At 35.8% G+C, this 15,441-nt stretch overlaps 6 protein-coding genes across 6 annotated transcripts; 3 read left to right on the top strand and 3 right to left on the bottom strand. All coding sequences in view use genetic code 12, as the record gives it.

The window, feature by feature from the left end:
• Positions 1 to 788: 788 nt before the first annotated feature.
• SPAPADRAFT_61840 (uncharacterized protein) lies at positions 789 to 2,080 on the bottom strand (the record flags this gene model as incomplete). The annotated part of the gene is made up of 1 exon (XM_007375987.1): positions 789 to 2,080. The coding sequence occupies one exon, from the start codon at positions 1,935 to 1,937 to the stop codon at positions 846 to 848; it is 1,092 nt and encodes a 363-aa protein (XP_007376049.1).
• A 743-nt stretch (positions 2,081 to 2,823) lies between these two features.
• SPAPADRAFT_61839 (uncharacterized protein) lies at positions 2,824 to 4,326 on the top strand (the record flags this gene model as incomplete). The annotated part of the gene is made up of 1 exon (XM_007375986.1): positions 2,824 to 4,326. A coding segment is annotated over one exon (1,387 nt), but the record flags the coding sequence as incomplete, so codon positions are not given.
• A 168-nt stretch (positions 4,327 to 4,494) lies between these two features.
• SPAPADRAFT_154163 (uncharacterized protein) lies at positions 4,495 to 8,750 on the bottom strand (the record flags this gene model as incomplete). Its single annotated transcript, XM_007375984.1, has 1 exon — positions 4,495 to 8,750. The coding sequence occupies one exon, from the start codon at positions 8,748 to 8,750 to the stop codon at positions 7,074 to 7,076; it is 1,677 nt and encodes a 558-aa protein (XP_007376046.1).
• On the top strand, positions 4,617 to 7,001 carry CDC53 (cullin; the record flags this gene model as incomplete). Its single annotated transcript, XM_007375985.1, has 1 exon — positions 4,617 to 7,001. One exon carries the CDS (start codon positions 4,617 to 4,619, stop codon positions 6,999 to 7,001), a length of 2,385 nt encoding a protein of 794 aa, XP_007376047.1.
• SPAPADRAFT_67342 (uncharacterized protein) lies at positions 8,721 to 15,046 on the bottom strand (the record flags this gene model as incomplete). Its single annotated transcript, XM_007375982.1, has 3 exons — positions 8,721 to 11,577; positions 11,607 to 13,363; positions 13,430 to 15,046. The coding sequence occupies 3 exons, from the start codon at positions 15,014 to 15,016 to the stop codon at positions 11,556 to 11,558; spliced, it is 3,366 nt and encodes a 1,121-aa protein (XP_007376044.1).
• Positions 10,231 to 11,235, top strand: SPAPADRAFT_56147 (WD40 repeat domain-containing protein; the record flags this gene model as incomplete). Its single annotated transcript, XM_007375983.1, has 2 exons — positions 10,231 to 10,300; positions 10,325 to 11,235. 2 exons carry the CDS (start codon positions 10,231 to 10,233, stop codon positions 11,233 to 11,235), a joined length of 981 nt encoding a protein of 326 aa, XP_007376045.1.
• Positions 15,047 to 15,441: the final 395 nt, after the last annotated feature.

The following is a 15,441-nucleotide window of genomic DNA, read 5'->3' as shown; positions in this document are numbered from 1 at the left end:
AAGGAGTGCGCTTAATATGCACTACCCTACCAATAGCAAAGCAATTAAAAGAGAAGTGATTTCTACAACTACAACATAATATTATAATAAAAATGAATATTCATTCTTGTTAATTATACGGACTAAAGCAATGCTACGTGTAACACTGCTTTGGTTTTATAGCGAACTAGAAAAAAAACTCAAAGATCATCAACACATCATAACCAATTCAGCCTGTCATAACAATTAACCAGCCAATTGTATTTCATAAATACATAAAAAAAGGGATATTTTCTTCGTTAGATTTTGACATTAATAAATAAACCAATTGTCTACTTCAGAGACTAACCATTTTCCATCCAAATAATTCGTAAAATTAACTAGTCAATTACTATTTCAAATTGAACTAATTATGTTTTGGTTATGCGAAGTTGTTCTTTGATGTCCGATTACTTGGATCTAGCTCTGACCTTCCGTCTCTTTCTCTTAAGTCTTCTAACTCTCTTTTTTCTCCACTTATCTCTCATATTGAACGATAATTAGTGTATATAGAAGAAAAGAAGAAGGAAAGAAGAGAAAGAATAAAACAAATGACGAAAAGTTTTTTTATGCGTGGAGAATCTGCAGTTTCAGTGAGCGACGGAAAAAAAAAAACTCGTGACCAGAATTAGTTACCCGCAGTGCACTCTTATTATTTTTTTTCTATAGGGTTAGTATTGCTCACGTGCAAACTATTAGGGTTAAGCAGCCCTAGTGATATATACAAGGCAACATAAAGTTTGCATGTGCTTTACTACAACTTTTCTACCTCACAAGCTCGGTATTGTTTGACGATATACAATACATTGAATCTATTTACATTTGAATTATTCAACAGCATCGCCAACTCTAATATCTTTGTTTAATCGTTTGGTTTCTTGTTCTAATGCCTTCAACAAATCTTCTCTTAAATGTTCTAAATCCAATTGGTCAACCAACAGGTTTATTATGGATTCATTGATGAGAATACATTCATCTTCTTGAACCAATTCATTTAAATGTCTTTTTTCATTATGTTCGGCATATATTTGGTCCATTTCAGCTACTGATTGGAATCGCAAATGCTTGGTTTCTACTACGGTCGATTCATCAGCTAATTTAACTTCATCCATTTCCTCATCATCGTGCTTTTCTTGTTCTCTTTGAATAGTTCTAACTTGACTCGGAGTAGTTTCCAACAAGTAGTCTAAGTGTTTTATACCCATTAATGCCTTTATATGGCAATATAATCTGAATGCTATATAAAATCCAGGAACATTAGGGATGATGGGCACTAATGCAAATGGTAAACTCAAGGGAATACCAATAGCACATAAGATAGCATACTTCTTATGTTTAATTTGATTATCTTTTCTGAAATCGTATATTTGATTCAATATCGTGGTTGGATTTTGGAAATCAGGATGATACAAGGGAATAGGTTTCAACTGATCATGGGAAATATCTAATTTTTCAATCTCCGATTGAACCAAGTTTGGATGTTTGCTTTCTATTAATTCTTCGTTGATTTCTCTAATCATGGCTTTCTGGTTAGGAAAACTACGCAAACAATTCTCCTCGTATGCAATGGTTCTCATTAATTGTTTAACCAAGTTTGTGATTTTGACATTGATGGATTTCTCAGAAGTGGATAACTTGGTCCATCCTTTAATTGCAAGTTTAATTAACTTGTGTTCTAGTTTGATAAGTGGGGGTATGGTTTTCAATTGCGACTCTGCCAACATTTTCCCAGGACGGTGATTGCAATATATGTAGGATTTTGAGGTGGTGATGGGGATAGAAATAACAAAGATCGAGTTCTTCTTGAGGATTTTCTTGTCTGCAGCAGCAGCAGCACCAGCAGCAACATTTGATTGAAATCTTCTGGCATAGTTTATGCCTAGATTGGCATATCTACTAGATCTTGTGGGGATTAGCATGAGGGAAAGAGAAGGAAGGCCACTTGGTCTGGAAATATTTGATAGATTTTGCTTGGAATAGTGGCAATTATGACTAAATCAAAATGATCACTTTGCGATTATAGAAAGACTAAATGTTAGGTGTTCACTGTGTCAATCCCACTGCCTCGTTTCATTATGAATGGCAAAAGATTCTAAACCAAATCACAAAAATGGAGCAATTTCGGAGATTGGTCGTGTGGAATGACCGAAAGTAGACATGTAAAATTAAGACACTCTACCAAAACAATAAAATTAGAGGACATCGCTTGTGAATGATCAAATAAGATAGCAGTAGATGTATTTTAGTAGAAGGGTTTAATTTGTACATATGTGACGTTGTAATATCGTGTAAGTTTGACTGTCGTATAGAAATGTGTCGTCATCTTGTTTTTCGCAACCAATCAGTTGTCATGGTTAGAGATGTGGTGAGTAGGAGACAATTTTCTCTAGCAGCAACCTAACAGGGATTATGAGCTTGTAATCGAACTTGACATTTTGTTATACAACGAATTACATTGCTTCAGAGCAATCGTGGTAGTAGCTTGATTCAATACTCTCATTTTATAGGAAATTTTACAAAAATTCAGCACATTATATATACAGTTGACTAGAATTATAACATTAAATCCAACAACTAATCAAGGACATGTTAAATACCCCCTTATTCAATAAGAATAGACCCTTAGAAGGTCCAAACAGAGTCAAGCAAGGTTATATGTTATGTTATGTCAGGGGCATCTCAGCAATTGACAACAAAAAAAATGGAAAGCGCACGTGATTTAAATGCCGCACCTCTCAGGCGTAGTTGCTGTCCCATAAAATGACTTTTGTGTATGACGATATGTTTTTACTCCTATTTTAATTATAATTTCACTATCTTGTATATTCTTTTTATTTGTACATATGTTAATCAGCTTTAAAAACCACATATAAAATCATGAGTGAAGTTCCCAATGGATTAGCTCCTCCTGGTATCAAGAGCAATCGAGAATCTCCCTTAGGTAGTAGTGCTAATATAACACAACCGTCTCAGCCGTCAGAACCGTCAGAACCGTCACAACCGCAATATCATCCACAACAACAGAACCGCCACGACAATAGACATCAACCCAACACAAGCATAAGTGGCAGTTTAAATACTAAAATCACCGACGTAGACACTGATGCTATTAGACAAGCATTGGAGAATGTCCAAATCAATACTTATAATCATATTCCTAATAGAATCCCCCCTTATGTCATGGACACCATTGCAAGATCACACCATCGGGATTTAGAAAATACTACTGCCCATAATACCAGTGGTGGTAATTCCAATCCTGGAAGTACTAATGTAAGTCCGACTAATATTATCCATCAGCGTCAACCGCTGCTTAGAAGAATACAAAGTGAAAGAACATTATCTACATTATATGACGAAGAACAATACTTGAGTTTTGCCAATGATCCTTATGTTAGAGCCATGGATGGGAATTGGTTCAAATTTATCCGGTCAATTAGACAACAGAATGCATATACTAGCGACAAGATACGATACGATGACTCATTTTTAAAAGAATATGACTTGGAATCGCCATGGGGAGGAGCTAAACGATTAAAATCAGCCTACGTGGGTGATTTCATGGAAAAGGGCGAGGATACATCGGAAATTTCCAAGCATTGGTTCTCAAGATTGTTTCGAACTAGGAAACAACCTGACGATGACGAGAATAATCCTAGAGTTAGATCAACCGCGGGGTATTGGATGGGGGAGAATAGAAATCAATTATTTCCTATTATAAGAAAGTTCTTTTTGTTTAATCCTTTAGTTCCATTATTATTAAGAATTTTAACATTAATGTTTTTAGCCATTTCGTTAGGAATAGCTGCCTCAATTTTCAAATTTGCAGCTAGCGAATATCAAGGAGTGCAGTTTGGCCAACAAGCAAGTACTGTAATGGCAGTTGTGGTGGAAACTGTGGGGATCGTCTATGTTATTGGAATTGCATATGATGAGTATCACGGGAAACCACTTGGGTTAAGAGACCCTATAAGTAAAATGAGGTTAATTATGCTTGATTTGTTGTTTATAATATTTTCATCAGCAAATTTGTCGTTAACTTTTAACACTTTATATGACGATGAATGGGTTTGCGTCTTGTCTCGAACCAAGGTACTTCCAATAGAGAACAATGGTGGGTTATTAACCTTGACTGTGGACAGTGTGTGTCGAAGGCAGCGAGCATTGGCCTCATTTTTAATGGTGGTGTTGGTATTATGGGTGATTACATTTACCGTCAGTTTACTAAGAGTGGTAGATAGAGTGGCATCTCCTGGAAGAGTAGAATAGAGAAACATAGCTTTACATACATTTAATACAATTAACACTAATAAATTATAACTGTAACATTAGATCTAGTATAGTTTTTGTAATGGGGGAACCCTAAATACAGACAGGTAGAAAAAAAAACAACAAAAAAGAAAAAACTGCATACCAAAACAGGAATGTTGTTTTTGTTGCCTTCAAATTTGATTTTTCTGTACAACACTCCACGGTATTCAAACATAGTACAATAGCAAAGTGGCAGCAACTCAAAATACAAAGTAAGCAATACCTCCAATCAATCCATCTTACTAACCACTAAGCCATTACATACACAAGAACTTCCCCTTCCCACCATGAGTCTTCCTGCTTACTCTGATTTGAATTCTACTTGGAATTTTATTCAACCAGGATTAGAGTTTATTCTTGGTGCTCAAGGAGACCAAGGCGTCACCTCCAAGATGTACATGCATTGTTACACTGCAGTCTATAACTACTGTGTTAACAAATCAAGAAAGAGTGATGCAGGCTCTTCACTTGCATCCAGTTATGCTCCTAATGCTGACAATAATAGTTATTCCTTGGCTGGGGCAGAAATTTATAGTAAATTGGAAACTTACTTGACTCAATTCATTAAAGGATTAAAGAAGGAACCTCATGAATCTTTATTGGAATTTTATGTACGTAAGTGGACTCGATTCACCATTGGTGCTGTCTATATGAATAACGTGTTTGACTATATGAATAGATACTGGGTTCAAAAGGAAAGATCCGATGGTAGAAGAGATATATATGATGTCAATACTTTGAGTTTAATTAAATGGAGAAATGAAATGTTTCAACCAAATTCCGATGTTTTAATTAAGGAAATTTTAGATTTGATTGAAAAGCAAAGAAATAATATGATTGTTGACACAAGTTTGATTTCCACCGCCATCAAATCATTAGTGTTTTTAAGTATTGATGCTAACGATTTGAAGAAACCAAATTTGGTCATCTATGTCAACTCATTTGAAAAGCCATTTTTGAAAGCCACTGAGGAGTATTATTCCCGTGAGTCAAGTAAATTTTTGGCAGAACATAACGTGGTAGATTATATGAAGAAATGCGAAGCAAGATTATCTCAAGAAATTTCAAGATCAAACAATTACTTGGAAGAACACACCAAGAATCCCTTATTGGATACTTTAAACAATGCATTGATTAAGAATCATGCCCAGGAAATGTATGATCAATTCTTGATATTGTTGGAACAGAATCAAATTGAACATATTCAAAGAATGTATAAGTTGTTGTATAAAGTGCCAGACACTTTAGTACATCTAGCTGATACATTGGAAGAATATATCAAGAGAGAAGCTGGTAAAACTTTGGAAGAAATTAAAGTACAAGCCGAATCTCAAGCTGCTACTGCTGCTTCTACAGAGGGTACTCCTGGTGTCAATGGTGCACCTACTAGATCAAGAAGATCCGCCGGTAGCGGGGTGGCTATTGATTATAAAACCTACATCAATACTTTGATTGCCATCTACAACCAATTCAATGATGTTGTGATCAAGGCGTTTAGCAAAGATACTCGATTTATTAGATCTTTGGATAATGCTTGTCGACACTTTGTTAACAAGAATCCAATCGCTACTCCAACTACTAGATCTAATTGTAAAACACCAGAATTATTGGCCAAATATGCTGATGGATTCTTGAAAAGCACTAGTAAAGAAGCAGACATTCTTGACATGAATGCTGACAATTTAATGATTGTTTTCAAGTTTATCAACGATAAAGATGCATTTGAAGAACACTACCGTCGTCTGTTAGCCAAGCGGTTGATCAACGGTACTTGTAAATCTGACGAATTGGAAGAAAGTATAATCCATCGTTTACAAGAGGAAAACTCCATTGAGTACACCTCGAAAATGACTAAGATGTTTTCTGATATGAAAGCATCAGAAGACTTGAAGGCAGATGTTAGAAATCATGTTGGTGAAAACTTGGTTAAGGAATTCAACCCATTAATTTTAGCTCAAAGTATGTGGCCATTCAAGTATCTTGATGATTATAATTTGAATGTTCCTAGTGAATTACAAGCACCATTTGAAAAAGTCATTGAAATCTATGGCAGTAAACATAGTGGAAGACAATTGAAGTGGTTATGGAACCACGGAAGAGCTGAATTGAAGGCTAACTTGTCAAGAAAGGGTAAACCGCCTTTCTTATTTACCGTATCCAATGTTCAATTGATGATTTTAATTGCATTCAATAAGAAGAATAGTTACACATTTAAAGAATTACATGGAATTGTTGGTACATCGAGAAACATTTTTGAAGCTCATTTATTACCATTTACTAAATATAAATTAATGGATCAATCTCCACCATCCAGCGGCCCAAATGCTGGTTTCAATGATGATACCGTTCTCACTATTGTTGAAGAATATAAATCCAAGAAATTAAAGGTTAATTTCATCAGTAATATCAAGACCAACGAACCTAAACAAGAAGAAGACGAAGCCAATAAAGAAATAGATGAAGCAAGAAAGAATTTCCTTTCTGCTTGTATTGTCAGAATCATGAAATCAAGAAAAGTATGCAAGCATAATGATTTAATCAATGAAGTTATGCCACAAACATTATCTAGATTCAGAGCTAAACCTCTTGATGTTAAACGAGTCATTGATCAATTGATTGAAAAAAAATATATCAAGAGAATTGAAGATAACTGTTATGAATACATGACATAAATTATTTTGCTATTATGCCCTGTTTTTGTATTAGTGTTAATACTCTGTTATAAATAATATACACACTAAAGCTTAATGGACAAAGATGAAATCCAATCTTCTTGCCCCTTCATCATTGGTAGTTTTACGGTATATCTCTTGTTCTTCGGGACTCATGGAGTTCCATACTCTTGACTTGGACTTGTTTCTCCAGTAGTAGTAATACTTGGTCAATCCCAACACAGGAATCAAAGCAAAGGTAATCCAGAACAATTGCATATTACCACGATGATACAATGGTAAATCATCTTGTCTATAAATATTCGAGCCGACAACACCACCCAATTGAACAAACATATTGTAGACAGCGGAAGCGATAGACCTAGTTCTCACGGAGTTGGAATTTCTTGAAACCCAAGCAACACAAATTGCATGAATATAAGGTTGTCCCAAATACAACGTGTTCAATGTCCATGTAGGCCATACTTGTTTCCCAGCGCCAGGCCACCATCTAATAACACCCATCAATGGTGTAGCGTACAATGGAGCAAGCATACATACAAATGATCTTTCACTAACCCGTTCAGAAAACCAAGTTATAGCTAATAACAAAATAATATGAATAACTTGATTTGGGATGTTGAGCAAATTGGTATCAAAAGTATTGAATCCCAACTGTTTATTAATTAACCCGAAATAAGCTCCAAATGTGTTTTGACCGATATATGCAATAACCCCAATAGCGTATAATGGCCAAAGATCAAAATCAATAAGGGATTTGAACAACATCTTTGGTGTTAAACCTTGACGATTGTGCATGGTACCTTTAGATGGATCATCTCTAAGAATACGATTAACGACAATTTTAACCTCACGATCAGAAAACCAACCCTTAGGATGCATCCAATTCTTAGTTTGCACAGCTGATGGTACCATCATGTAGAAAGAGGCAATTCCGATGAGTAAAGTAACAAGACCTTCTAACAAAAACAACCACCTCCAACCGGCCCAGCCGGCAATACCTCTCATTCTTAATAATCCAAAAGCTAAAAGTGAAGTAAAAATACCCACAAATGACAATGTTGTCCAGAACCAGGACAACCTTACTGGTAATTCTTTACTGGTAAAGAAATAGCTTAACCACAACACCAAATCAGCAATAAATCCACCTTCCAAAGCACCAATAATAGCACGAGTAACATAGAATGAAACAGGACCCGAAAGAGCAGCCTGGGACATAGCAACAATACTCCAAGCACAAATTTGGAATGGAATGAAAATATCTGGACCGAGAGCTTTGGAAATCAATTGCGAAGGAACTTCGGCAAGAAGGAAAGCAACTTTGAAAACAGTATTACCAGTGTTATAATCATTAGTAGTCATACCTAAATCATCCAACATATTATCAGTAACTGCTTGTTGTAAGTTACCTCTATCTATTTGTAACCCAACAAACATAAGACAAGCAGATAAGGCGACTCTATAGTTAAGCTTTCTAACAAGTTTCTTTTCTTCTTCTTCTTCCCAAGTGAAATGGGGATCAAAAGCGGAGTAACTTTCATAGTTAGATTCACTATATACCTGACGATAGTATTCTTCAACTTTGGGATCCAAGAATGGGTTTTTAACAAGTTGATTTTTTTCTGAATCATCCGAGGAATTTGAATCAACAGAAGTAATATTCACCGAGTCATATTGTTTCTTGGAAGAATCAGCAATGCTTTCAGCCCTTTCCTTTTCAGGATATATTTCAGTAGAATTACGAGTCATTGTATACAGCTTATATAAAGAAGACATTGCTATTTTACAAAGGTTATTCCCAACGGTATTTATAATTTTTCATATCCGACATTTAGTTCAATCACGGGGATGGTTTCATAATAGAGAATGTACTATAGTAAATTGAATACATATTAATCTGCAGCATTGTACATTGAGTACCATACAATTAAGGTCTAAACTATGGGGGTTGAGGTGTGGTGGATGACTAATAAAGATTTAATTGTGGCTGCAAATAACAAATGAGCATGCCGAGAAAAATAAACAAAGATTTGAAAGTGCGGCTGCAAATTACAATGGAGTAAAGAAAACGGCATTCCATTGACAACATCAGATCCAAAAAGTGAATTGTGATAAATATTAGGGAATAATTGCGATATTGCCAAGGAATTTGGAATAGAACCCAATTTTGATAACGTTTAATCGAAGTGAAACAAAGTGAGGCTGTTGGTATGGAAAATGCCAAGATTTGACAAAAAATACGTCAGAAACTTAGAAACCGCCAAGATCCACACATTCTTATGAGCAGCCCAGGGCCAGTAAATATACTAATTATAATCAAATACAACCTGTTAAAAAGATCTGGATAATATAACAAAGGAAAAATGGAGCTAGCAAAATAGGGTACAATTATTCGGTCAACTTGGCAAGTATTCCGGGAAAATAAAACTATAATGAGAATAGGATGTGGCTTATTCTCACCCACCCCTTAATTTCTTCAGCCATATTTATACGAATCACTTAAAAATTGCTAATTACAACTTGTGGTTTGGTAAATTAGTCCCAAACAAGCCCGCTCCCAAGTAAGCCACTCTCTCTCCAGGCGGTTCGGTTAATAGAAATAGAATGGGAAAGCCACTATTATAGAGCGGAAGTGTATTCAAAATTTATGTGGTCAAGCAGTTTATAATTGTAAATATTATGACCAATAATGTACCATGTAATTATATTTAACCTAATTAAGTATGATTTGTGGTTTAGATTTCGTCATTTTATCGGATTAGGGTTCATTTGAGTCCGTTGTATTTCAATATGCATTGAGCCATAATTTTTTTTTCTATTATCAAGTAGTGACTATGTTATTTGAAAATGGTGACTCACATGGACCGGTCCAGGAGCAATGTTTAGTTTCTTCAAACAATACAAAGGGCAAAACTTCTCCTCTTCAGGAAATCAGATCTGATAGCACTAACTTCCGAAGGTACCGATGGTAATCTCAATTTCATCTCTTGAAACTAGTTTGTGATTTTACAGGATAAGCCTAATTTATGAGTCATTAAAGTCTTTGTCCAATAACGAGATAACCTACCTTGAGAGACAGCTGCTCAACTAACAGCTAGTTGCACTGGAAATTCTTTAGATCTCAAAGTCTAAGCCCCCCGTCTACTCCCAGCACCAAATGCGGCTCACAAAAAAATAACAGGATGACCATAATTCTTCAATTACTATTAAGGAGGCCAACGAACTACTAATGTCGGTGGCAAAGAGACAACGAAGAAGCATTGATGATACAAATGCACCTAACATACAAGAATCAACACGTATATTGTACAGCTCCACTGTAGTGCTTGAAAACGGGCACCAGGGAACTGTATACTGTACTAAATTTAATCATGAAGGCACCAAAATAGCCAGTGGTGGACATGACAAAACTATCCAATTGTGGAACCTACCTACATCTACAGAAGATCCTGATCCAAATTACTTAGAGCTCCTTGGACACAAAGGTTCAGTAATATCTGTGAGTTGGTTGTTTGATGATGGTACCTTAGTAAGTGGATCTGCTGATTCAACTATTGGATTTTGGGACGTGTTTACAGGACGAAGGTTGAGAAAATGTACTGGGCATGAAGGTGTGATTAACCAAGTAACTACATGTTCTGATCATGTTGTATCTGTTGGTGATGACGGGAAATTGTTGTTTTGGGATATACGATTTAAAGATCCAGTAGCCAATGTTCAAACCAAATATCCCTTGTTATCATGTGTATTTAACCACAAGGGAAATACTGTTTACACAAGTGGAATAGATCCTGCAATTACGGCATATGATGTTCGAGTACTCAACAAACCTTTATGGAAGGAAGAGAATGGCAATCACTCGTCCGTTACTTCTTTGGCTATAAGTAAAGATGACACCATGCTACTTAGTCGGTCAATGAACGGTGCAATTCTTACATACAATGCCAGTGACATTGTCCCTACCAACATTCCCCGTGTAAACACACATGGATACATTGGTGCTCCTTCAGGAAAGGAAAATTTACTAATTCGAGCATGTTTTAGTAATGATAATATTCGCATAGTTTCAGGTTCTGAAGATGCCCATGTTACAGAATGGGACTTGGGATCGCATGAGATAATCGGCAAGTACAATGGCCATGAAGGTGCTGTTGTGGATGTTGATTATCATCCAGACCAAAAGATTGTAGTTTCTTGTTCTACTGATTCACGAGTCATAGTTAGAGAATTATAATCTATGCATTACAATACATACAAGCTTATGAAAACCTTACCTGTTTTCTTGTAGTTGGAATCTTGTCTAATTTGACCCGCTTATTTGGATTAGCAGGATCAGAAACTTCAGTCATCTCTGCTACAGATCTTGTTCGTGCCCGTTCACTTTGAAGTTTATTACTCTTAACAAGACTTTCCTCACTGAACAAATACATATCATAATGTTTTAGTCCTCTATTTGTAAAAGATTGATGTTTTAATAAAGCATATTCACTCGATTCTTCTTGTTTGGGTTCAACCCAATTATGATTCATAATAGGATACAGGAAAGAGGAGTACTCATTCAAGTTCAGATCTTGTGCTTCAAGAAAGGCATATCTCAGAACATACTCTTGCATTCCAGTATCATCAATAACAAACCTTCGCTTATCCCTTCCATTCTGTTCCTCTTCGTTAGTTTCCTCTCCGTTAGGCCCAAGTTGTTCCTGCTCAACATCATTTGTTCTTCGTTTATAGATTTCTTCTTCTAATGTTCCTTTCAAGATCAATGTCTCGACATAAACGTCTTTTGTTTGACCAATACGGTGGGCACGTTTGATTGCTTGTGCTTCAATTGATTGTGACCATACTGGGCTTATGAAGTAAACTCTGGTAGCCGAGAGAATGGTTAAACCATGTGCAGCTAACCTCAAATCCATAATTAGACTTAACCCTCCGTCCACTTCAACATCGTGATTAGCAAACTCCACCAAATTCTTGGCTCTTTGAGCTGGTGTTATTGATGTAGCGTAAAGGATATAGTTTATACCAAGAATATCTAGTGCTTCAGTTAGGTAATATGCAGAGTCTTCAAATTCAAAAAACACTAGAGACTTTATCTTGGTTTCTTGATGGTCAAGAAGTCTCGAAACTAAATATGATAGTTTGGCCGAAGCTGTTCCTAACACTTTTGCCCTTCTTATTTTATCATAAGAAACAGTCTCATTATGATTATGATAATTCAAATGGCCAACTTCTCGTTCAAGCTCTTCCTTAGGTGAACTGAACTCCTTCTTAGGTCTAGATTTTTTGGGAGTAGACAAGGCAATATCTGGAATATCCATTGAATTTTCAATTGCACCTTCCTTGATACGACTTTCAACGTCCTGATTAGGATCTTGTTTATTAAACCGTTCTGCATTTCGTTTAACATTTTCTTGCCAATACTTTTTCCAGAACTCTTTGCTTTTCTCTTCCAACAATTCTGTGACTCTTTCAACATTTGTATAATCAATGAATCGATTCTTGAAGAAAAATTCTTGGATTGAAGTAAGATGAGGAGCTCCATAAACCCCAACCTTGTCATTGGCTACTCCAATTCCATAGGTTCTCATGAAAATATCTGGTAAGTTAGAAACATAATAGTTCATTTCATGTAATAATGAAGATGTTCTCCACTGTAAATTTCTCAATGCTAACTGGGCAACAGCAATCGATTTTTCAAGTAGTTCTGTATCTCGACCCAGATACTTTGAAATTCCGGATTGAGTTTTCTTCTTTAATGAGGACAAACAGATTTTGATCAATGTTTCCACATCTTCTTGTTTGAAACCGGTCCAATAAAAGGTAGCTCTCTGTAAATTTGTGATTAACTTACGTAATTGCAGTCGATTTGAGGGATGGAACATATAATCAACGTCTGTTCTTTCAGAAGTAACTGCATTAACAGCTAGCACAGCCGTGAACAAATTTATAGACATGATGTTGTGGTACGATGGTTCAAGGAAAACCGCATCATGATGCAATGGTGGCAATTCCAAATCTTGTTCCACATCTCTTGGATTATGTCTAACCATAATTGAGTGCAACAAATTAGAAAATAACAATTCAGAACCATAATAATTGGCTAGCAATGGTTGAATAATTTGCGAGTTCCATAGTTTAGGCTGGCTCGCAAACGGTTCAAGTTTGAGGAAATTTCCTATTATTATACCTAATTTCTGTAAATCGGCTTTCTCATTAAAAGAGTTCTTGACCACATATTTCGACTTTCTTGCCTGATGCTGCTCAAGTTCATCCATGTACAAGCGAGTTAATCCCGAAGTCGGAGTCCCTGTAACTGCCCATTTACGTTCTGCGAATAACGAGCGTGCCAAAAAACTTGATGCCTTGGATGTTTTAGAATTCATACTATGCTATTCGTCTATAATGAGCCTCTTCCAATATATATTAACCAATGGGTTGCTGTCATTATCAACGCTCCTAGCAAATATAGTACGTGAAAGAAGAATTAGATCATATTGTATAAGGATGGTAGGTTCCAACGGGATAAAATCGGAGTAGGTGTTGCATGAGTCTGGTTGTTTCATTTTATAATAGTTGGATATGAATAAGATCTTGAGATACCCTGGTTCCAAATGCTTATTGGTTTCTTCATTCCATTGTATGAACAAGTTATCAGGAACAATAACAAGGGTAGTGCTGCAAAGATACAATTTTCGAAAATTGAAAACACCTCGCTCAACTCTCCTAAGCAGATGTCTCTTGCGTTGGGAGTAAGGAGATACAAATTCATCATTGTCTAAAGGTATACGAAAATATCCTGGATTATTTGTTAATGTTGCTATTACTGATTGTGGTAGATTGTTAATATGATGTTTCCATGGTATAGAGTCTTGTCCAATAATATCGGAGCATATTTCAACCAAACTTTTCACATTCATCTTCTCTTTTACAGGCTTGGAAAAATTGCCCTTGAATTCATATTCAGGAATTTCAGACTCTTCACTATTATGTATAAGTAAATCCAGAGGTATTTTGGAAACTTCGTATTTAGAAGCCGATATTAAGCTCAAAGAGATTAGGGTTTTACCTAATCCCATATTTTCAGCAAGGATGCCACCACGGGGCAATGAAAGCAATTCAGGAGATTCAAATATACATTTAGTTTTCAAATCAAAGTAATACTCTTGAGATCCATCAGGACATTTCACCAGGATCAAATTGGGAACCAATGCTCGACCTGGTATTGTTTCCTTTTCCAACATTTTGGCCACTGATCTTGCTTGAAAAGGGTACAAAGTGGAAGTGACTCCTGTTATTGATGTGTGAACTTGTATATTATGATTAACAACTGGTGAAGGAACCTCGTTATAAATATCTCTAATCCTTTTACTAAATGAACTGGAGTTTGAAGAAGGACCTTTATAAGGAACAACTGTAGAATTATTGGTCCATCTTTCTACATGGAAATTAAATTCTTCAATGGAAAGATCTTCTTGCTTTATGGTCTCCTTACAGCGCAAGAGCACCAATGGGAGCAAATGCTCTAATGGAATCACCTTACCATCATCAAGTAACCAACCACGATTGCTAAAGTCGATATAAGGCAAAATGGAATCAAGATATCGTTGATAGTTCTTATCAATGTTATAAGATTTCGGTGTCAGTGCTCTCCATTCTTGTATATATCGACCACCTTGAATATCCAAGGGAACCCCATATAGTCTGACCTTACATATTTTAACACTTGAATCTTCTTTGAATGATACTATTCTAAATGTAGCCTTCATAAATTGAAAATCAATAAGGAATTGTAGGTAGCTTAGTACTTGGCAGACTTTACCTTTGCAAATGTATATGAAAAAGTCAATATCAAACCATTTCCATAATGAATCAGGATCTTGTTCAACAGAAAGACCCCCAAGGTCAGAGTCATTCAAAGGAAGGTCGTAGAAGTTTAACGTTCCAATTGGGATCAACTTTCTCAATTCATTGGTTATTTCAATTGCTTTTTGGAATGTCAGCCTTTCATGTGCCATTTGATGGTAGTAGACATGGGTGATGTCTTTGTAAAAGATTGTTATCTTTGCTATTATTTTTTTTCAGGGGGTGGGCATCTTTTTAAAATAGCCATTCCTTACTAAAAAAATACTACGCCACCTATTCCAACCACTACCATCAGCTGAAAGTATATTTAAGTAAAACAAAACAGGTAGATTTATTCAATTGCACTTTGTAATTCAATAAATACTGCTATGATATACTTATCTGTACTACTTAAACCTAGCTACCACCAAGTCTGACAAGACAAGGTTTATGTTTTTTTTTCTTGCAACCAAATCAAGTTGAAACTTATCATGAAGCTGTTTCGTTTACTGACATACATATTCAACATAAGAGCATCAAAGCCCCAAGTTGGAAATTAACTTAAGTTTAGCAAGATTAGTGTGGGGTTTTATTCCGT

The sequence above is a fragment of the Spathaspora passalidarum genome, assembly GCF_000223485.1.
Source record: "Spathaspora passalidarum NRRL Y-27907 unplaced genomic scaffold SPAPAscaffold_5, whole genome shotgun sequence".
NCBI lineage: Eukaryota > Fungi > Ascomycota > Pichiomycetes > Serinales > Debaryomycetaceae > Spathaspora > Spathaspora passalidarum.
This window is presented reverse-complemented; position numbering and strand designations above follow the sequence as displayed.